Source organism: Rhamphochromis longiceps, linkage group LG9, assembly GCF_057381845.1.
Source record: "Rhamphochromis longiceps isolate RC_006_pf linkage group LG9, R_longiceps_female_GT1.1, whole genome shotgun sequence".
Classification (NCBI taxonomy): Eukaryota; Metazoa; Chordata; class Actinopteri; order Cichliformes; family Cichlidae; genus Rhamphochromis; species Rhamphochromis longiceps.
The window spans coordinates 28,578,132-28,602,181 of record NC_140565.1 but is presented as its reverse complement, the minus strand read 5'-3'; the positions used below and the strand labels follow the sequence as shown (position 1 = coordinate 28,602,181).

General features: G+C 38.3%; 2 protein-coding genes across 6 annotated transcripts in view; one reads left to right on the top strand and one right to left on the bottom strand.

The window, feature by feature from the left end:
- Positions 1–21,253, top strand: part of LOC146662495 (cadherin-18) — a 210,486-nt gene extending 189,233 nt beyond the window's left edge. For both annotated transcript variants that reach the window (XM_085419158.1, XM_085419157.1), the window contains exons 11-12: positions 4,847–5,098; positions 20,464–21,253. In XM_085419158.1, the coding sequence (XP_085275284.1) occupies positions 4,847–5,098; positions 20,464–20,969 (758 nt within the window). In that variant the 3' untranslated portion in view covers positions 20,970–21,253. The remainder of the gene's footprint in view (positions 1–4,846; positions 5,099–20,463) is intronic.
- LOC146662496 (uncharacterized) lies at positions 9,274–17,646 on the bottom strand. 4 transcript variants are annotated; one of them, XM_085419159.1, is made up of 7 exons: positions 17,525–17,646; positions 15,981–16,049; positions 15,819–15,867; positions 11,820–12,845; positions 11,498–11,653; positions 10,577–10,669; positions 9,274–10,300 (listed from the first exon to the last, which is right to left on the bottom strand). In XM_085419159.1, the coding sequence occupies exons 2-7, from the start codon at positions 16,001–16,003 to the stop codon at positions 9,989–9,991; spliced, it is 1,659 nt and encodes a 552-aa protein (XP_085275285.1). In that variant the 5' UTR covers positions 16,004–16,049; positions 17,525–17,646; the 3' UTR covers positions 9,274–9,988. The 4 variants fall into 4 exon arrangements, with proteins under 4 accessions (XP_085275285.1, XP_085275289.1, XP_085275288.1 ...); XM_085419163.1 differs by lacking the exon at positions 11,820–12,845 and having other exon boundaries at positions 17,525–17,636; XM_085419162.1 differs by lacking the exon at positions 15,819–15,867 and having other exon boundaries at positions 17,525–17,584.
- Positions 21,254–24,050: the final 2,797 nt, after the last annotated feature.

Here is a 24,050-nt window from a genome sequence, read left to right as displayed (position 1 = left end):
CCCTCTGTGGGGGGTCACTCCCACTAGGTTTATATCTGGGACTCTCCACCATTTGACCTTAGAACTGAAGAAGCTTCTCGGATGAGAGGTGAAACGTCTTCAAGCAACTTAAAGAAGTCCAGACGCTTTTCTTTGCAAGCTCCTTTGACTACGATGACCTGGATGACTGAGAACCTTCACAGACAGTAGTTTGGTTGTTAAACTGCTTGCCAGCAGACATTAACCTGGTTAGCTTGAGCTACACTACATGAAAATCCTCACAGTTTTAGTATTTTCATATAGTACGCCAGAGCATATAAGCCCTCCCACAATATTAAATATTTGGTAGCATTATAGTTTCACAGTGAATTATAACCTTAATTGAATTGGCAGAAAACTGTGTTTCTGCATTATTCACTCAATTTCAAGTGACCTTATTTTCTCTGATAAAAGCTTATTTGGAAAAAAGAAAAAGCACCTATTTTGTTTAAATAGGTCATAAGACATTGTGCTTATGATGTGCTACCATACCACATTAAAAAAGTTATTTTTTCTGCCTTTCTTTGGAAACTAGCCAGTGTCATTCATCTGTGATAAATGATACAGTCTCAGCATCCAAAGTAAAAGAAGTTTCAGCAGCATTGAGTGATTTATAAGGTGACACAGGGATTGGTGCCTTGTGCCAAAATTGTCCGATTTGATTCCTCGCCTTACACTTTGACACACTTCTTTACTGAACCTTATCAGAAAGTGTTTTTAATACTCTTTGATATTGTAAATTAAACTGTTATCTGAGTCTCATATTATTGTCTTATGAATTAACTGTGAGATTGTAGCCACAAATTCAATATACTGACACATCATACTTACCCTTAAATTAATTAATAAAAGTATTGCTGAGTCTGTAACACCTAAATAAACATATTTTCTTATTGTTTGTATGTATAAGCCTGTACAAACATCTGCAATGACTGTAATCATTAACTTTAAGTACCCACGTTTGCTCTGTGACCCAGAATATATTTTTCCCAAAATAGTGGAACTATAGAACAATGTTAAATTTCAAGTGGCAGCTAAGAAGAAAGTTCGTGCTGAATCCCATCAGCGGCACCTACACACACCCACCAAAGTTCACAAGGAATCCAAGTAAGTGCATGTGTAGGCAAGTGTGAAGTCTGCAGAGATGTGGTTGCGTCGCATGTGTCTATTGTTGGTTTATTTTAGCTCTGTTTTATTTTTTCAGGCACACTTCATATGTTCTATAGAGCATCAGAACAAGGATTCCCTATTCACACTATGAACATTACCAATAGGAAAATACAACCCTGAGCACACAATTGAGTTCATAATTGACTCATTATTGAGTAAAGACATTGCCATTAACTATCCTGATCATCTCTGCATGTCTACCAAACTTATTTGATAGGTCTTTATAATAACCATGATTAATAAACTGCAACATTGTAGTGAATTAAACTGCAGTTTTCATCTGTTTGAATAGAGAGCAGTTTCACTCTATCTTTTATTTTGTTATTAATCATTATTAACCCTTAGATGTCAAACACAACATCTCTCACAGAACAACAGCACAAATGGTGACCTTGGTACAAACTGACACTGGCAATTTCTAAACAATTACAAGTGCATCATAAAATATTGTGTGTGTGTATTGATACCATCAGAATGTCATGGCAGCAGTGTCATAACTAATGATTAATATTAATGCTGTTATTTGTCATTTCATGGTTAAGAGCAAAATAAGGCAATAATAAAGTTTAAATAACTGGCTATTTAAATTTTATCATAACCACATTTTATGAAACTTACTTTTTTCTGCTGTAAAATTTCTGATGCACTGTATAATAAATGCCTTATCTCAAAAAAGGAGAGACTGGAATGAATAAGTGGCACAAAAGTTATGTAAGTGATAACCAACATCATGCTAATGCTTCTGGTAAAGTAAAAAAGAAAAATAGGCCATTTTAAAACCCAGTGTAAGGAGGCTTTCACCATGCTGTAGCAGACACCAGAAAAAAAGGAGCATTTTTTCTAGTGATTGCCAAAATATTACTTTCCTAATACTTTCCTAAAAACCAGATCTTCTCTCATTTGCTGTTTGATTACCTGTCATGTACTGCAAGAAATGCCACATGGTATTGGAGACGCCACATGGTTAAACTGAGACTTTACGAAAGAGTACTGTGTTTCCTCTCACGTGGATTCAGTGTGCTTGCAGATGGCCCTTCTCGCTGCAGTATTAATCAACAAGCACAGAGCTCTCCTCCACCCACCTGTGATGACAGGAGGTTTAATGTGAAATTAGCATGACATAATTGATGCGAACTTCCTCGCTGTGGTCTGTACAAGGACCTATGCTGCTGTGGAACTGTGCTTCAAAGTGCACAAGCTCTGTTGGAGAACATCACTTACACAGAGCTTGTTTGTCTCTGTGTGCTTTAGCCTCCTTCTCCATCCTCAATACTCCTTCCTTTGGCTCACACATACATACATTCCTCCTCCATTCATCCCCATGCATCGCCCTCTTCTGCTCTCATCTTCCACCTCCCCATCTTTCTCTCTTGTTATTTGCATCTCTCACACTGCACTCTCTCAAAACCCCCACCCATCTGCTTGCTGATACAGTGATACTGCGAGTCTGACTTAATAAAGCTTGAAGTACGTGTTGTCATTCCAACTGTCGATCATTATAATTATTCATAGATGGAGCAGAGATTGGAGTGGGAGGCGAGGTCTCTGAGCAGCAGAGCGATAGTACAGCATGGCGGAGGTGTTTTCACTGAGTGCAGAGAAAAGGTTGCCCTTGTGCACGATTCAGCATTTTTGAAACCTGAAATACTTCACGAATATGTATCAGCATGCAATGTGTCATCTGCTAGTTTCTGGGTAGCCAGTCATGTGAGGCCCAAGTTATTCATCCAGGTAGCTGATTTACCCATGCTTATAGCTAAAATGAACAGGGATGGCAAAGCTGGTTCTGTTCAAGGATAGTACTTTGATACATCATCATCATTATCTTTATGTTACTATACACCTACATGTCTTACGTCCAGTTATGTGCAATACCTTAAAAGTCCTGCTTATGCTGCTGTCCTAGTGTTCATGTTACATCTGTTAACGTTTCCAGATTTTGCACACCGATGCACGTTTGTCTTCAAATTCATAAATCTACCGCCAAATATTAAGATTTGCACTAGTATGTATCGCACTTAAGTTGTTACTTAAACCTGCAATGCATCTCTTACACTGGAAGAGGGGAAATTCCTTTTCCAAATCGAATATACAATACAACTATCCAGTTTTATGTGTAGCTCATATTTTAAATATGTATTTGTCGTTATGCACACACCTATACCAGCAGCAGCTAAGTTGTCATTAATATCCCAAAGGAATTAAAAATAAAAGATCTCTAAAGCTTGGTGAAGCTGCAGCATATAATTATATATCTGCATAATAATCTGCAACTGATGCCACCTCAAAACCCTCTGTTCCCATTAAAAATCTATTAATGGAATTTACTAATAAGGCACTGTGTCAATTTTGCAGATTAAAGGCGTAGACACAAGTATTTATGCAGCTGGCCGTTTTGGGAGTTTCCTTTTTGGAGCTCAAAATCTTGGAAGGAGAGTTTTCCAATTGGTCATGCAAACCTGATTTACTATCCTTTGTTGTAGGCAGTTTACGGCAATTTTATTGTTTTTGGAATGCCAGAGGCATCAAAACAAGTGTTTTATTGGCATGGGTGAATCCCGTCCTGTTGCTCTTCACTTAGTCATCCTGAATGTTTGAAAACCAAGCCTCGCATATGAATCTTTATCAGAGCTTCCAGTATTATCCAGAGAATTACTTTTTAAACCCTCAAGATCACACACAGCTCAAATACAATTTCTTTGAGAAGAATTTGCTCTCTATCAAATTCATATTGAATTTCCTTCAATTACCTTTCATTGATCTGAATTGCTAAACTCTTCCAGTGGAGAAATACACCAAGTAAACCTGAGCTTACATTATATTGTATATGTATTTTTCTTATTAGATGACTTGCTTTCTCAGTGGTTCTTCTTATATTTTGGCCCACTACTTTGATGGTGTTGACTCATTGAAAGTAAACTTTGTTTAAAGATGATTGTACTCTTGGAAGATGTTGTTTGAATTTTTGTGTCCTGCTAATTTACTTTGCTTTGTAAATCCAGCCCTTAGATTTTATATATCTGTAATTTCATTATTAAAATAAATATTTGCTACTATACTCCCCAGTCTGTCCAATAGATGTGGTGAGTGCACACGATTATAAAATGGTACATTCAGGGTAAAGGTTAGTAAAATATTAATGTAATTTCCAAAGATGATTTTTCAGTGATTTTGTGTGTCTTGTCATTTGCTTCAGTTTTATTGCTCAGCCTTGCTATAGAACCTACTAGAAGTCTACCTCATTTCCTTTTTCCCCCAGCCTTTTTACTTTTGTTTATCTAAGTAACATGTTTCATTGACAGAAATGTTTCTGCAAGGGCCAAGGTGATCTGCTCTTTTGCAGCACATTAAAATAGTAAATGAATACCTTTGAAATGAATTAGCTTTGGCACACAGGAAAGCTGTAGAGTTTGTAAGAAATCGACCAGCTTCGAATACTTCAAAAGAAGAAGAAAAAATAGCATTCACAATACCCAGTGAATGCTTTTTTTGATGTATTTAGCTAATGACACTTATACATAAACAGGAAATTATATACTTCACAGGAAGAGACATCTGACTAAAAAGACATCTGACTAAAATGAGGAACCAGAGAATAAGTCTTTTTAACCAAGGACACCATTTTTATTAACTCTTTACTTTTGCTTTTCTTTTACAGACAGTACAGCCAGCATTATTGCAAGACGACGCCGTTTCAACCACCTGACACAGGAGCTCTACGAGCTGCCCATTGTAGTGTGGGACGGTGGGGAGCCTTCGTTGAGCGGAACCAGCACCTTGACCCTGCGGGTGTGCCCATGCCAGCGCCATGGCAGGATCCGGATGTGCCAAGGCGAAGCATTCCTATCATCAGCAGGTCTCAGCACGGGGGCCTTGATTGCCATCCTGCTGTGCATCGTTATCCTGCTGGGTAAGTTGGGACAGCCACTGTGGGGATTTCGGCAGGGGTGCGCTGCCCGGGGGCAAATATATGGAGGCCATGGATGGAGGAGATGGACCATAGAAGTGCAAGGAAGAGTGGGAGGTTTTGAAAAGCTATGACAAGGGCAGAGGATGAAAAGGCATGTGAGGACACAGGTAGAATCTGGAATGAGGGTAGAAAGAGTTAGAAGAAAAGGAAGAGCATGTGAAGGACAGAAGAGAAGGAGAGCACACAAAGAAGAGTTTAGAAGGAAGGTGACTAAAAAGGAGATGGGAAGGACAAAGACAGTAAAAGGTGAGAGGAATGATGATTGTAGGGTCAATACGAGAAGAGAGAGGCGGTGTGTACAACTGACAGGCTATTATGAATGACGCTGCGCCACTTGAAGACGGGAACTTTTTTAGTCTGAGGCAACTCGATTCAGAAAGAAATGTGAATCCAATCAATTTCTTTAAAATTGGGAATTTAGTTTGAGTCTTCTGTCTTACTTACAATCAAATCTCTTTTTTTTAATCCTTCCATCACTCCCTGCAGGGAAAGTGTTTGACATTGCATGTTGTGACTAGAAGAGCATAGGACAAGCTTGGAAGGATATGGTGACAGCCAACATAGATACCACTCTGCTGATTTCATGTGTGAAGGATGTGTTACGCGCCACGAATATAAAAGACCATCAGAAATACATTGAAAATACACAGGGCTTATTTGGTGTTGCCAGCTTGTCACAGCACCGAGAAAACATGTCTTCAATGAAAATGCATGCCTTGTTACTATGGCAACCCCTCTTTGCAGTGACAGTAAGTGATTATATGTAAACTTGGAAATATGATCTGGCCGCATGAATTTAGAACATTGGACAGCAAGCATCAGAGGTCAGACCAAAAAATAAATAAATCTTTGACATATATTGAAAATTCAAACAGAAGATTGAATGAAAATTGTTAAATTTACTAAAGGTGTGAGGATTGCTGCAAACCAAAGTACATCAGAACATGATTAGGAAAAACTATGTAATAACAAAGGTTCATCAATGCTCCTCTCCCCTCCTCTCTTTACTGATTGTCTGTGGACATTAGTGCATGAAGGTTATGCATATTCATACCAGCTTTCTTCGTCCTCTATGCCAGCCTCTGGCTGAGACGAACAAAAGGCCATCACCACTGTTTGGTGCAAACCCTTGAGTGAGAGACACATGCTGAATCACTAATCATCAGCACAAGAAAGAGCCTGTTTTGAACAGAGAAGCAAAGAGAACAAGGAAGAGACACAAAATATCACACCTGCTTTCTTTTTGTGTTTCACCTGTGTTGTATTTTGCTTTCACACTTTCTAGTCTCAGGTTCTTTGTCTCTCACGTAGCGCCTCTCGACAGAGGGTCACCCGAAGAAATTTGAGATTTTGTCAGTGTCCCAGTCAAAAAATAAATAAATACATTCCATTTTTCTTGCCTGTGTCGTTTTTCATAATTCAACATCTTTTCACCATTCCTCAAAATTTGGCACCTCTGCACCATTCTTTTACCAAATATAATGAAGAAGTAGCTTAATGTCGGATTGAAATGATGGTGCGCGTTCTCTAAACATGATATGCTCATTTTTTTAATTCCACTGGGAGACTTCTTTTGCATTTCATACACTCCTGTCCCTCAGTACTGTCAGGCTAAGCATCTCAGTGTGTTTAGGCTTTGGTACTAGCATGCAACCAACATGTATCTCGACATTTACCGCATAATGACGTTAAACTTACAGGCCTTTAATCATCTTCCATTATATTGCTGTCATTGTGATCAGACCTCAGTGCAAATTAGGAAGAGCTTATGCACACATGGAGTATCCTAAGTCAAAGAAAGCAACACAATGTGCATGCACTGATTATTTTGAAACTCTTTGCAGCCTTTGAGAGTTTGCTTAAGCTAATTAATGTGCAATAATGAATATGCTATAAACCTTGGACCAGAAAATACAAAAATCTTTTTTTAAAAACATGTAAACTATAGCTAGCTGTTTAGTAAAGAGAAGTGCTACCAAATCAGTGTATCGCCTAAACACACAGCGCACGCAGTTTCAGTTCTTGCTCATCTTTGCTTGTCAGTGTGACTTGTCTGTGGCTGATTGTTTTCTGTTTGTCCGATTAATGTCCGTGCTTTATCTCTGTGCCCTCTAATAAGCCATTTAATTAGGCCTGCAGCAAACCAGAAAGGGATGCAAACTAATGATTCAGCTGATAATGACCTTTACGCATGCCTTAAATAGCTTAAAATATTCATAAGCCCATCATTGTTTGGATGTAGTTTCCAATACTAATATTAACTCACTATGGAGGAAATAGTACACTATTACTTTACTAGCTGGGTTAAATGAGGAATTTTAGAATAATCTCTACAGCCTCCTTGATATCTAAACCCTTATGAGTTTGTACTGACACAGATTACCATAAATATCATTTCAAGGGTAAGATTTAAGTTCATTTTAGCATCTTATTTTATGTAATAAGCCTTGAAACTTGCCTTTCGTTTTAGTACAAATAAAATGGCTACTAGTCAAAGTGTCAGTGTTAGTCTGATTGACTCATTCTTTTCCCTCAGGACTCCATCTCTTATTTACAAACCACGTTTTTTTTCTAATAATGATTTTAAAGCCTGTCTTGCATATTTGAAATATAAATAATGAACTCCATGGCTTGCATATTGATCCATAAAAATAATAGAAGTTCTGTAGCAATGTTCCAGTTAACCAAGTTTTGCTCTCTTTGACCTTTGGTTTGATGCTTATGAGTTTCCAGTTACTTATTATATCACACAGGGCAAAAGTTCTAAGCTACTACTCATTTCTTTAGTCTTGCTTCCAAGGAGCCAGACACATGGTCCATTGGTCTTGAGCAATAGGCTTTCTGAAAGTTTCTCTATGGACACTGACTGCTACTATTTCACTCATTTTCAGTCCAGTCCTTGTACCTGATCATTTTAGGAGGGATCACACAAAAAAGGAAAACAAACAAAAGCAAACTATTTGTGCTTTAGTTAAATCTATGAAAAAGTCCACAGATAACACAGTTTAACAGGCGTAACATAGTATCTCACAACAATGTGATTTCCAAAGACCAATTAGCCAAAGGTTCAGAATGTCTTGGCATGTTGTCCAGCATGTCATTAAAACGTTAAGGAAACTGGTTAACTAACTGGAGGATAACAGAAAGGCTGCTGTGCAGAAGTCATGGATTTACCTCCCCAGAGTCTGGACCTCAAAATTAGTGAACCATTCTGGGATCATCTTGACAGAGAACAGAGTAAAAAGAGCTTTGGGATGTCCTTCAGGAAGCCTGGAGAACTATTCCTGAGGACTAGTTAAAGAAATTTCAAGTAAGATTGTCTAAGACGGTTCATGTCCTGCATACAACATGGTATGCAGGGTGCTCAGTTGCAGACAGGAAAGTACTGCAGAGGGTCATCAACACAGCCCAGAAGATCACTGGCTGCTCTCTGCCCAGCCTGGAGGCCATTGCAAACTCTCGGTACCTCAGCAGAGCTGGCAATATCATTAAGGACTACTCTCACCCCAGTAATCAACTGCTTGAACTATTACCGTCAGGCCGACGGTACAGGTCACATAAAACCAGGACAAACAGATTCAGGGATAGCTTCTTTCCCAGAGCTATCACCGTAGTAAATAAGCACAAAACAATTGAACCTGCTTAACTATACCATACTTGCCACTGTCACTATATTATGCTGCTACACTCAAAAAAATAATTCATTGGATGAACTTAATTTCATCTTGCCACCTATATTCCATCTAAACAAATCATGTTAAATCAATCCATCTTGATTGTGTTGTTTCAACACTAAATATGTTTGTAAGTGTAACATAATTTAAACATTAACATTCAGTTAATTTGATTTTTATTCAGTTAACATGTTTGTACCAAGTTAGTCTAATTAAATTAATTTAAATTCATGTTATATTGTTAAAACACTTTGGCACATCAAAAGTCAGTCTTGTTACATGAACTAGTAAAATATTTGTTTGTTACACCAATGTTAATCTTGTTGAATGAACAAATGTAATTTATGTCTGTAGTACTTACACCAATCATGTTTCAGTTAGTGTTTGTATTGCTTATGTAAACATTACTTTTAATTAAATTAATGAAACATACATAAATGATAACTTGCAAAACCATCTTTTATTTTGCTTGAACATTCTTAAAACAGTTGGCAGGATCCCAGTTCAGCCTAGCTTTCTCCCCTTTAACGATCTCATACCAAGACCACAGAACTTCCAGATCAAGACATGCTGACTGAAAGAAAAAATACAATAAAATAACCCTAACCCTAATAATAAAAATGAAATAAGTCTGTTGAATAGTTTGCAGACAAAAAATATTATCCCCAAAGCAACTTTCGTAAAATGTAGTAAAATATGCATTGCAAACAACAATATGAATTTTAACACAATTTAAAGCTCAGACATAACATTCAACATTACTATAATATTACAACATTACTATGTTGCTTGCATACATTAGTCCTCCATTTAATCAGGCTGTATCCATTAATAGTGACTTTATGCTATTTAACGTGTGGAGAAAACATTCAATTTTGAGCATAACTGCTCCACTCAAACAATTTGTGAAAACCAGTGTGCATTTGCCTTTGTAACAATTGCCATCTGGCAAAAATCAGTGTTTACACTTCAAGTGTATAAGACTTTAAGTTATGGACGAACAATCTTTGTGTAATAGCCACAGAGCAAACCACATAGTTTATATGAACATTTTATAACTTACAATTTTAAACTTTAAAACAGTAAACACATATTTGCATTGCAGAAACCTTGAAAAAAAAAATATCTGGCTTGCATGAGTCCGTTTCAAGCTCATTCACCCCATTAGCTTGTTTTTTAGGAACTGTGCCTTGGATGACAACCTCTGTCCATCCAGCTTCATGATAATCTTTTGCAAGACTTCAAAAGTGCATTTGAGCTCCGGTGGGTAGCTTAGGTTCAGACAGTATATCAGTCCAAATAACAGAGCACAAGCAATTGCAATGCTCCTCAAACCAGTGAGAACCTCCACGCCTTCAATCAGGACACCGATGTTCTCTGGGTCATCTCCAGGCTCCGCACCCTCCTGATGTATGACATACACTCCCATCACAGTTTGTTCCATGGCTTCAGTGTTGGCCTCAGTGTTCTGTGACGTAAAATATAATAATACATTTGTTTGAGTCTACATATGAAAAAAAAAAAAAAAAGGAATTCAGCAATCAGCGTGAATATGCTGATATATTTACTAAATTCTATGTCTCTGGTTTCACACCTCAGAAATTTGACATGAAACAAAACAAGGACCAATTGCAATATCTTTTATTCACACGTGGTGTCACATTTTACCATTTCATATATCGAAATTACCCATAACTCCTGGAGCAAATTACATAACACAGAACAACTTGTGAATGTAACTGACCGTATATTCCTTCACAAGTTTCTCATGGTCTTCATTCAGGTAGACACACAAGGACTTCAGGATGCATGCTCGTCTTGTATGTATTGTGTCATCCTAAGAAAAAAGGGAATCCATAATGACAATATTTAACTTTTAGGCAGCAGTTTGAAAAAGGAATACTTAGTTTGGAAGAGTCCAAAAGGCCACATGGTAAATAGACTGGTTCTTATATAGCGTTTTTCTACTCAGAGCACTCAAAGCTGCCTTTATACAACAATTCATTCACCCAATCACTTTTTCTAAACTGTTTAAATGGCCTGTATTTATATAGCGCTTTACTAGTCCCTAAGGACCCCAAAGCGCTTTACATATCCAGTCATCCACCCATTCACACACCCATTCACACACACATTCACACACTGGTGATGGTAAGCTACATTGTAGCCACAGCCACCCTGGGGCGCACTGACAGAGGTCGAGGCTGTCGAACACTGGCGCCACCGGGTTTAGTGCTTACTGTCTAACATTCATACACATTCACACTCCAATGAATGCATCGGTGAGCAACTTGGGGTTAGTATCTTACCCAAGGATATTTGGCATGCACACTGGAGGAGCTTGGGACCAACCCGCCAAGCTTCTGATTAGTAGCTGACCTGCTCTACCACCTGAGCTACAGCCACCTCAAAACATCTGTCTAAACCAAATCAGACACAAAATGAGGCAACACTAATGTTTTTTTGGGGTTTTTTTTCCCCATTTTGATCAAAATTAACCATACGATTTTATCAATTACTTATTAATAAAAGACTGATGCTTATATAATTTGTATAAAATATGAAAACCTCTTAGGACTTTTGCCTACCATATGTATAGATATCTTTGCTCATAAAATTGCCAGATTATGGGCATAAAAAGTTCTTAAGCACAGATCTAACCCACCTTGGAGATGGCCACCATGATGTGTCTCATTTTTCTGCCAGCCACCCCACCTTTGCCTCGAAAGAGCTCCATCATGCGTGGAGTGTACAAGTCTAGCTCATAAAAGAATCTAGATAGCAGCGGTACTGTCGATATGCGCAGGAATTCCTTGTCAATCTGAAAAACATGAACAATGCACTTATAATATGCACCAGAGGAAGGACATACCAGGAATTATTAGCTGTTTTATCACTATGTTATGTCAATATTAGTGAAGCAAGAAATAACTGGTCAACCATAAACACACTCTTGCGACATAAAGTTAGACATATAGGACATGCACCTCTTTCTCGGTGAACAGAGCTGGCCATCTGCTTTTAAAATCTGCAATGAAGGGCTGTCCTTGAATAACTTCTTGCCTTCTGTACGAAAAAGTCTTCTGCATTTTCATTGTCACTATATTGTCATTGTTTCTCTTCTGAACCTCTGAAAGCAGTGCAATTCTCTCTTTTTCCAGGCTGTCAGTGGTTTCTCCTTTTGGATACTGCGGACAGTAATTGACTTCTGCTCTTCTAGGCTTTTTCACATTCAATGCTGCCTTACTTTTGTCTTGGGCCTTGTTCTTTAGTGAATTTACCAACACCTCAGCACAGCCCAGGCCTCTTAGTTTGGTCCGGACATTGGCCATTTTATACTTGAGGCTAATTTTCCAACCATAACAGCCATTAAAGGATCCCTGCTCCCTCAGACAAGGATGCTGTTTGACAAGGGCTTCTGCAACTTCATTCAGGTCATTGTCAGTTGGATAGACTTTAAATTTTATTATTTCTTCAGCCAGCCTTTCTAAAAGGTGGGATTTCAGTTTTGGTGAGGGGGTCAAATGAGTTCCACCAGCAATGAACTCAGCATTGGCCTTTTCAAGTTGCAGTTCAGCCTCATAGCTGAAACGAGGGACTGTGAAGACACTTGGCCACACTGACAGTCTTGTAGACGGTGATGAACCTGACGATGAAACGGGCCTTGTATTGTCTGTGTCTGAAGAGCTTGAAAAGGAATGTGTTGGACTTCGCACTGGTTGACATGTCACTCCATCTTCTGTAAAACTTTGCAACTGCACACTATCCAAGTATACAACCTTTAAAGTTGCTTTATCATTAATTTCAGAGATCGCAGTCAGATTTACAAAATCATTTCCGAAATCAGGATCTTGATATTGAAGACAAAAATCCTGTTGCACTCCAAAATTTGTCTTTATTTCCTGACACAATTCCTCAATGGAGTCTGATATCCCAGCTGGTAAAATTAGTTTCCTGGCATCATCTTCTCCGAGAATGATCCTCAGTCTTATGGGCTGGGGCATCATGCTGACCTGGACAAATATCAAATATTTAAAAAATAAATAAAGATGTACTCATTGACTATTGTGCGAGTGTGTGTAACAAATTCTAATGTCAACGATAATTTGATGATGTCACCTTGGCCTCGAGGAATTTTTTTACTGGAGAAGTGAATAGTGCATTTTCCAGATTTGTCTTGCATTCTTCTAATTAATGACAATTCTTGCATAAGATGCTTAAAAGAAATCTACTCTCAATAAATTAAGTAGCAATTGGTCTGCAAAGTATGATGTATTATTTACTGTGCCAGGTGATATAGGGGGAAAATACTTACAAACATCACTCCTGTTTACCCTGCAAGTTAGTGTGTCTCTTCAGAGTAACCAGACGCAGGCCTCCCACTGAATAGGCAGCTAACGGGTAGTCATCGAGTAATTCCCCATGCTCAATCAGAGACACCTCTCTCGCATGTGACATGTCAAGCTCAAAAGCTCTGAAGTGCTCTCGATACCAAACAGAGAACTTTTTTACAAAAAAGTATATTCTGCCATGCAAAATAAAAATCTGCAGAATTTCTGCAAACTCTGGCAAACCAAATATTTGCCCATGAACAACTATCATTCCTGTGCTGTAGTTCATGCCATTGTATGACACGCTTTTTGTAATATGGACATCAGTTTCATCTGGTAATCTTTGCTTTATAGCTACTGCGATATCACTTTTCAGAACATCAATTGGTACTGATGAGCCAACATTTACCATTAAAGGTGTCTTATGGTCAGAAGAGTGCAAGTCAGAGGCAATCACGAGCTGATGTTTTTTGGCAAGTGTAACAGGTATGTTCTTAAAACAGTTTGTATGGCGAGCAATTTGTTTAAAAAAAACTATGTTTCGCCTCAAATCTCATTGTCCATTTGTGGACAAGAGGCCCAAAATGCCGAATCAGAGCAGGGTAGTGCTCCAAATAATGATGTTTAGGGAGAAGACTGTTGTTTGGAAAAAGTTCTTGGTATCTCTGGTGATGTTCACTGATTTTACACTCAAGGTAGGAAATCGACTCATCAGACTGGACAGGGGCTACAACAAGCTCCACAATGTCCTTCAGATCCAAAACAATATGCCATGCAGGTTCATCCTCTGGAACAAGTGGACCAATAATTAGAGGCAACAAACGAAGCAGAGACCAATTTTCATGTGCATTTCCACCAATATTTTTTTTTAATGAGAAAGTCTGGGGAATTGCATGAGGCCGGTTGGTTTTATCTGCCCATTTATACTCAAAATTTTGGATCAAGTTGTTAAGTTTTTCTAAGGTGAAATACTTTTTAGAGATTAAAAAAGAAAAACAATGCGCAAGCTCCACTGGTATTATGCCCTCTAGCAGATCATGTGCTACATCTGGAGGGTAGCCTGCAGTGACAAAAATGGCTCAGATTCTTACTCAAAATACAATCTCGCTTAACTCCACAACAAGCACTTGCTGTTTCTTGTGCACGCTTCAAATGGAATTCATGAAGTTCCGGTGTTCTATGCTCAAAATCACCAGCAGTCACTGACTTTATTTCAGATTTTTTAGCTGTACAGAATCTGCATATGTATTCAGCAGAAAAACTTTCCACAAAACCTGCCAGCCCATGGGCTCCTAGGTTGTCAGCTATGACGCAGCTCACAGTTCCTTTAATACACTCGTTCAACTGACTGATGAACACACCATGTTGCTCCAAAGTTACCAGATCTCTCAAAAGTGGATCAAAGACTTTTTCAAACCCAAATGTCCTCAAATCTTCACTCTTGCAAAGGATTGCCAAATAAATGGATGAAAGGGCTGAATGAGAACCAGGTGGTAAATTGCCCAAGACCCAATATACACCACAAAGCTTGTGCTTTTTCCGTGAGGTCCCAAGAGGATTACAAACCTCAAAATCATCAATATAAAGGTTAATAGAAATTCTCAACTTCTCACCATCTAGAAAGCTATTTCTTTTATAATGCTCCCCATCTCGAAAAGATCTGTAAACCCTCTGATCACCATTCAGATTCTCTCTATTTTCTTGAGCTATTTGTTCTTCAATCACTCTATCCAGCAATTTATTGTGACTCAATATTTCCTGCAATAACTGTAATAAAGGGATGTACTGAAATGACTTCCTTTGGTCTATCGATAAAAAATACTCAACAGGCTCTACAACCCTAAAATTTTGTATGTAGTATAGTTTTCTTTTATAAGGAGTGGCAAGAGGGCCACACTTTCCCAATATTTTAGCCACAGGGTTAGAAACACATACAGAATTTGCAAGCTCTTCAATAACAGCCTGACTAATATGGAGGTTATGGCTCTTAAAAATTTCTGTAATTGTACGTTTTGTCAGAGGTAGCTGAACTCAACAGAAAAACTAACTCCTCTAAGAACTCATCTAATCCTTTTGCTGGAACATGAAATATGTGTTCCAATTTCAACAATATTACTGCTAATTTCCGTTCAGTTAGTTCGGGCTGATTTTCAACAGCACTATTATCACATTCTGTCACTGACTCACTTTCAAATTCACCATAGGATACATCTTCAGAACAGCTAGCCCTTACATTATCAGAGGACTCTATCACTTGAACTGGGTCCACACGTGTAACTACACTGGCTTTAAAATCTTTAAGTGTGTGTGGATGATGCTTCCTCTTTTTGTGTGTATAAAATGTATTGTAAATATTTGTCTTGAAAGGGCAACCAAGAAACACACAACTAACTGTCTCGTTACTTCGCAGATGTGTTCCAATATGGACAAAAAAAATCTCTCTCAGAGAAGACGTCACTGCAGTCACATAACTCACATTTAAAAGTTACTGAACTTGAAGCTGTCTGTGTAAACTGAGATGAATGAGCTTTATAGACATGAGTGTTCAGTCCACTCCAAGTCTTAAATGTGCACGGACAATTAACATATATGCACAGATAATGTTGACCTATTCCGTAATGATGATGTAGTTTATAATGTTGAAGTAATTTGTACCTGCTGCTCTCTCTGGTAACACAATGCTTGCACTGCCACATACACGTCACTGATAAAAAATGAAATATGCATTAGAAAACGTCAAGGAGATTAAACTTCTGCATCATCCAAAATAAATAAATAAATAACATAATAATAATAATAAGGCAAACATGAACTTACCATGTATTGTTGAGGAGGTGCATAAGAATCTCAGAGCATGGGAATGTGGCTTTATTTTGTGATGTATTTCTGGGGAGAGAAATTAATTAAAACAAAGTTATTACTCTGACAAATTTGTGTTAATATCTACATACTGTGAAATGTGAAGACTGTTACGGTGCGTACACACCGAACGCGATAGACGCGACCAGAGCTTCAGGTTTACATGTAAAGTCAATGGAGGAGCACGATGAAGCGCGACTGGGGGTCCAGCTAAACTTCGGAAGCAGATTTGCATTGAGAAAACGCTTTTCTGCCTACTTCACACGACTGACGCCTTTGAAGCGCGAAGTAAAATACGCACTGCAGTTTGTGTGGTGCATTTTGTGCATTCGCGCTTATCACGTCTACCGTTCCAGCTGGTAAAATCTGCGGGACAGCAGCTCCTCAAACTCGGCAAGGGACAGAAGGTGGTACAGCTGAAAGCGGCCGTCATCCAGACGGAGCTTCTGGAGCAAGTGGTGAAACTCACCAAACTGCTCACGCTTGTGGAAGACCTGATGGACCCAGGTACAGTGAGGACATCCTTTAGGCACTGCTCTGCTCTCCACAGCAAATAGAGAAGGGAGACTCTTTCTTCAAACGCTAGATTGACAGCTGCCATTTTAATAACATACCGTCTGGCACTACTTCCTCCCAGATCTCTTCTTCGTACGCGTGAAAATTGCATATAAACCTCGACCAGTTCATGCTGGACGCGCTTCGAGGTGCAAATGTGCACGAGATCAGCTAGGGGCGTCTATCGCGTTCGGTGTGAACGCACCGTTAGTCAGCCTAATGCAGAGCACCAGAGAAACTATAACCCAAACAATTATCCACCTAAATCATTCTGAATTCAAAAATTAAGTGAATATATTACAAAAAAAGAAAATGCACATGCAATTATTGTGACAGATTTTATCTTACTCCTTGTTATTAACTCCCCTAAACGCTGGTTTAGTTGAATTAAACCTTTCATCAATCCAGTTAATGCGGTTGCCCGCGACTAAACTCCACTGACAAAAACAGGAATTTTAGATAGAGCATCATAAAACACTCATAAAATCACCAAAAACATGTCGGTCAGTCTTACCACTACTACCAACAATCACCAACTCCGGTTAAGCAGAAAGTAACCCTTCATTCACGGAGCTATATGCGAAGACGTTACGGCTCTACGCGGCTTTCCCGCTCTTCAAAGTTAGCTAACTCCAGAGAAGAAAAACAGTCCTACCAACGCAGATAACCATGAAACACACCTCATTCAAAGTCGACAGAAACAAAAACAAAAAAACGAACTTACCAAAATAACCTCATCAGTTTTTGCTCTGTTGCAACAATTAGCGACTCCGGTTAAGTTTTTTAAAAAAACATTAAATTCACCGACTTACATTTGAAAAATGTTTGGGTCTACAACCTCCCTGCTATATATAAATCTCCACACTACACAGGTAAAAAATTTTAACTAATAGTATTTATCTCTCACTCCACTAACCTAAATAAATATATCAAGAAATATTACTTACCTCACTATCAGGTATGCCAAAGAAGTAACTCCACGTGCGCTCGTTAACTTCTCAACGGACCTTTCCGCATCCGGTGGGCGTGGAGCATGCGCAATACATGACGCTATCAGAGCCTTTGGTTTGATGGACCTCATTCTCATTGGATTGCCATGAACGAATTTAACTCATCAAAGTTTTCTTTGATTTATATTCAACAAAAAAGAATGAATCATTTAATGAGCATAAAAATGATTTCTTCATGTGATGTAAACATATTACTACTTTGTTAATCAAACACATGCCCTAGTTGATTTTTTTGAGTGTACTCATATTATCATTATATGAATTTTGCTATTCTGTATATATCGTACTTATTATTGTTTGAGTACTTTGGTTGTTTTATTGTACTTTTTATATTTTATACTTATATTTATTATTGCATTTTGCACCAAGGGAGTGGCACTCCAATTTCGTTGTACCTTGTACAATGAAAATAAACGCTATTCTATTCTATTCTATGTTGAAGAATAAAGGTGTTCATACCAAATATTGACTTTCAAGCTTGTTAGAATTGTACAAATCCTTTTTTTGCCTTATATGTTGTATTTCCATATTGCTCTACCTAGTTCCCATTTTTCTAGCAAAATATTAGGAAATGAGCAACAGCTAAAGACTTTCGCACACTACTGTAGAAACCTAATTTTATAATACAACACAGTCACATCTCCTATAATCACATAATAAATGTGACTTGTGCAACAGTCTCTACTGTAACTGACACAAATCTGTAGACTCAAATAGTGCTTCCAGTGCCATGAGTGTTATACTGAGCAACACATATACCCTATAGCTGGTATAGGCTAGCCACATGGAATGACCTGAATAGCCCATTATGAAGCTTTAATGGAGAAAGTGTATTCCAATATAGTTTGCACAGTGGACAGGAATATACTTTAAATGCAAGTAGATCATGAACTGTGGAAACTGCTGTCTGGTGTATGAAATGCCAGCAAGTAATAAAGGTGCGTTTTCTCAGAGTCTCAGTAACATTTTTACTGTATGCTAAGGTTGTTTACCTCCAAATCACAGCGAGGCATTAAACTGCAGATAGCGCAAGAGAGACGTGGTGCAAAACAGTTTTAACCGTATCAGCTACAACACGTGCATGACAAAGTTAAATAAATAATCAAAAAATAAATTGTTTCCTTTTTCTGCTCAGTGATTTTCCCAAGTTGCCTCACACAGTCACATGGTCGCTTTGTGTAATTGGTTGCTTTAAACAAGCTGAGTGATAAGCACTGTCCCAGACAAATTGCATTTTTCACCCTCTATAACCCCACTTGGGCAAAGCACCAGGTGGAATAAAGTTTAGGGGGGGGGGTTGTACAGATTAATCACCCTTTTTTAAAAATAAATTTTAAAACACAAGCATGGAAACACACTCAGTGGTGAAACTTTTAATGAATTTGAGTGTAATCACTTTATTCATCAGGTGTATGAGGGTATAGTGAGACAGTTTTGTGTGTGTGTGTGTGTCTCACTGCACCAAAGTTGTTATCTTGCCATTAAAAAAAAAATCAAATATTAAAGACATGAAAAAATGTCTCTTTATACATTTCACTATTTGAGTCCTCATGCTTAACTTAAGGAGGCTAGTTTAATTCAGATCCATAGATCTAATCTAATAAGAAGCCAAGCAGTGTTACAAAGTTGCAAAAATAAAAGGGTGTTTTGTGTAATGTATAGATTTTTTAATTCAGTTGAAACTCTGCACTTTGGTTTTACTTTTTTTCTTACCTACAAAATTGAACTACTGGAATAAAGTCTCCAGTGGTTGACTAACTCAAGTTTGAAGAGAGGATGTTTTGAGGTACACTGACAACAGAACTGCTTTATAGTCAGTTACAGCATGCCGAATCTACTGCAATATGTATACAAAAAATGTTTTGCTTGAATAGATCAGGTAAATGCATCGGTGCATCCCTGAGGTTATGAAAGCTGAATCCTGTTACTCTTTATCCAACACATCACCTTCCTATCTCTCACCTTGTATGCGTTAGGTGCCTCATCATTACAGGCCGATCTAACACAACAGTGTGTTGCTTTTAGGTGAATATAGAATATAACAGTTAGATGTGCAATGCCAAAATGCACAGTTTTTTCTCCTGGTAGCTTGCAATGCAGCTTCAGTGTGAAGCCCAGTCGGCTCTGCAGTAATACTGATATATCTCACTTGTCTGTGCTAATGTAACTTAATGAACTCCTTTTAGATATTGCACTGCTGTAAAAATTTTCTTCTCTCACTGAAGCCATTTTATTAAATAAATGTTCACGTTAACATATTGCTAAGAGGTCATCATTAACCCAAAGAAGCATAACTCTCATTAGCTGCAGTAACAAGTTTCAAACTCTAGCACCTTATCAAGTATTACTTGACTTCATGACTTCATTAAGAGTTGGAAAATATATTTTACACTGTAAGCTACTTGTCAGTACAGACATTTGGCAACATCAGGCCGTATTTCCTTTAATGTAGATGAGCAGGCACATTCTTTCTATTCACATAAAACTTAGAAGTCATTGCATGAGAAAAGTATTTGAAATGTTGGACATTTTGATTGAATATGAGGTTGAATTGGCTCCAGCAATGACTCTGATGTGCACATCGCCACCGTGTCAATCGTTAGCATTCAAATAATAATCAGGGATTCATTGCTAATGATTTCTAATGCTTCTTACTGGTATCCAGCTTTTTAGCCCCGTGTTATTTTAAGCATCCTGGTGGAAATTATATACTGTATATATGCCAAAAAACCCAGCTTTGGTGCAGTGATTTTTTTTTTTTAAGAAACAAACACATTTAACAGGCCCGATATTAGCACATAGCACATTAGCATCTTTTAACTGTCCTCACCGTTATTAGCACTAACACTGCAAACCATCTTTTTTCTGTGTTGCAGCAATTGTAGTCCTGTTTATTACTCTAAGGCGGAGCAAGAAAGAGCCCCTTATCATCTCTGAAGAAGACATTAGAGAGAATGTGGTCACCTATGATGATGAGGGCGGTGGCGAGGAGGACACGGAGGCTTTCGACATCATCGCTCTTCGTAACCCGGCTGCCGCAGAGGAGCTCAAGTTCCGACGGGACATTCGCCCAGAGGGGAGGAAACATTGCGGCCCGCCCCGCATCCATCGCAGCCCGTCTGTGGAGCTGGATGAGGTGGATGTGCATCAATTCATCAAGCAGAAACTAGTGGAGGCCGACATGGACACTAGCGTGCCGCCGTACGATTCACTTCAGACCTACGCTTACGAGGGTCAGGGCTCACCTACAGGATCCATCAGTCCTTTAGACTCACCCGGCACACATTCGGAGCAGGATTTTAACTATCTGGATAACTGGGGACCCCAGTTCCAGAAACTAGCAGAACTCTACGGAGATCCAGAGTCAGATGTGACGACCTAGTCTGTGATTTCAGTCTTGTTCAAACCAAATCTGTTTGAAATCCGTTTTTCAGATTTTCAGTGAAGGATATCAACAAACAGATATGCTAACTGTTTCAGTGGTTTCCAACTTATACTGTTGAACTAAAAAGGACTGCTCTATTTTTATTTATTTTGTTTTTCATTTTGTCCCTTTGGATCATGGGTCGTTCATCTGGAAGCATTAAATCAGATTTTGAAAAGGAAAAACATAAATATGGGGAAAGGAAAATGATATTTTCCTTGTTGTATATTTTTTAATGCTCAATAAAGTCCTGAAATCCATATAAGTGGATATGTGAAAATTTGTACATTTGTCTTCTTCCTCCAAGCATGGATATAACAGCACAGCATGGAATTATCATGGTGGGAGGCATTACCAAAGCTATTCATGATTCAACACACAGAGGATGGTGCTGAGGCAGCCATATGCGCAACAATGAAACCTCCAGCAAAATGAGCTTACAATGTGTTTTGTTTATTTTATGTGGTTGTTAGGCTGACTTCTCACTTGTTAACTAAGAAAAAGGAAAGTACTTACTTATCCAGTTAACCATCTATACCCCAATAATGTTCGAGAGTCGTGAGAATTCCCAAAGAAAGAAAGAAATGGGAAATCTGGTGAACACTAAACACCTCTCTATTTAAGATTTATAATTTTAGACTTTCATCTCTTTCTCATCCTATTGTTCGTCTGACTGCACTATGTATTCCCTTATCCTCTTCCTCCTTACCTGTAGCCTCATTTCCTGAACTGAAGTCAGAAAACAGGCATCAGCATGCTTAAACATGCTTATGACCCTTCTTGCTCTGGACAGCTGACAACAAGGTGGCTAAATATCAACTGATGATGAACCTTTATGCTAGCTAATGTTAGGCTCAAGTATCCTAAAAATCACACTTTCCTGTAATAAGCAGATTGATTAAATTCCCACTTTGTAAGAGTTTATTTGCTAATTCCCTGAGTCTGACAATGTTAGAAGGTTCACTAACACTGACACAGCATTGAAACCAATAGAAAAGTTAAGGATATTCTCAGCAAATCATCATTCATATTGGTTAAAAGTGAACTGACTCGTCGACCTGTATCGGACTCATTTTACAAAGTTTAACAGCCTCATCCAGAGCAAACATATGTCGACGCTTCACATCTGAGGTGAAACACTGACCAGAACATTTAAAGTATCTCGGGTACAAATGTAAAACACTACAGAATATTTCATTGGCATATCTATTTTTTCTGTGTTGGTGTTATTCAAGTAAATTTAAATATAAGGTCTCAAAAATGATTTCATAGTTGCTTGTAGAAAATTGCTGGCCATCCACAGCAGTTATAGGGAAACAGAGCACATGCGGCCATAAAGGGGTGCAGAGGGCTGAGGTATATATATTTGCAAAGAATAAATGTACAGTGCGTCTGCATGTATTCACAGTGCTTTACTTGTTCCATATTTTGTCATGTTACAGTCTAATTCCAAAATGGATGAAATTCATTTCTCACCTTAAAATTCTACACATACCATAATTACAAAGATTATTAAAAAATAAAATAATAATCCACAGATATTCACAGCCTTTTCCATGAAAGTCAAACTCACTTGCGTTCATCTGTGAGATGTTTCTACAATTTCCAGTGTTACTCTGGCCTTTTCGAAGGTTCCCCCCTCTCCACAAATATTTCTGCAGCCCTTCACCAATCAAGCCTGTATGGCATAATGGCCAGATGGAAGCCACTACATGACAGCTCACCTAAATACCCTGGTCTGATCAAACAAAGATTGAACTCTTTGGTCTGAATGCCAAGTGTTATATCTGGAGAAAACCAGGCACCACTCATCATCTGGCTAATACATCCGTACAGTGAAGCATGGCAGTGGGGATGTTTTTCAGCAGGAAGACCTGTGAGACTAGTCAGGGTCGATGGAAAGATGAATGCAGCAATGTACAGAGACATCCTTGATGATAACCTGCTCCAAAGCACTCTGGACCTTGGAAGGATTATCTTCCAATAGGACAACAACCCTAAGAAGAGAGCCAAGATAACAAAGGAGTGGCTTTGTGAGCACTCTGTGAATGTCTCTGAGTGACCCAGCTCGAGCCCAGACTTGAACCCAACTGAACATCTCTGGAAATATTGGAGAATGACCATCCAAACTGGTAGAGTTTGGGAGGAACTGCAAAGAAGAATGGAAGAAATTGCTCCAAAATAGTTGAGCCAAGCTTGTAGCATCTTACCCAAAAAGACTAAAAGCTATAATTGCTGCCAAAAGTGCTTCAACAAAGTATTAAGCAAAGGCTGTGTATGCTTTTGTAAGTAAAAATTTTTTGCTTTTGATTTTTACTAAATTTGCAATAATTTCAAGTAAACTGTTTTCACTTTGTCATTATGGTGCATTATGGGTAGAATTATGAGGTGAAAGATTAATTTAAACAGTTTTGGCCATTACATGGCAAAATGTGTGTGTGTGTGTGTGGGGGGGGGAGTGTTCCCATTAATATTTTTCCTTTCAAGATTTTTTATTTTTATTTTTTTTAGAAAGAGAACACAGACAAAAAAGATGCAACCTCGATATCCTTAATATCCACTGGAGTCACTTCATGGTTGACTTTTCAATTTTAATGGTTGTTGTGGAGCCTTTCTTCAGAAGCTGTTTACTACAGACCGGACATTTCTGAAAGCACAACTCAAAGTCAAAAAGGTGATGAAGTCAATTTTTGATTTCTCTAGCTTTTCACATTCATATATTATAACTGCCCAACTCTTTCTTGCTCTCACTGCTTGATTTTCTCCTGCAAGCAAGGTAGAGAGAGCAATTAGTGTATTACAGGCACACCTTTGTCGGGCTCAAACAGGGATAAAATATCCAGGGGCATATTCAATCCCCAAAACAGTCCACACAATTTTGCTGTGGTTTCTGGATTTTGCCAGTTTTGTCAAATGCCTTCACATAGAAATTAACATAACTAGCTTTTCCACAGCTCTTTGATAAAAAGCACAATGTGCTTTCATTTAGGTCATTACAGGAAGCAAAACCTATTAAACACATATCAGAACCTGTAGAAA

Coding starts and splice junctions, on each gene's coding strand:
- LOC146662496 (XM_085419159.1), bottom strand. CDS start 16,003: ATGCACCTCCTCAACAATACATG. Junction 12,846..15,818: donor GTTACCAGAGAGAGCAGCAG/GTACAAATTACT, acceptor ATATTTGTCCAG/GTCAGCATGATGCCCCAGCC. Junction 11,654..11,819: donor CTCTGTTCACCGAGAAAGAG/GTGCATGTCCTA, acceptor CATGTTTTTCAG/ATTGACAAGGAATTCCTGCG.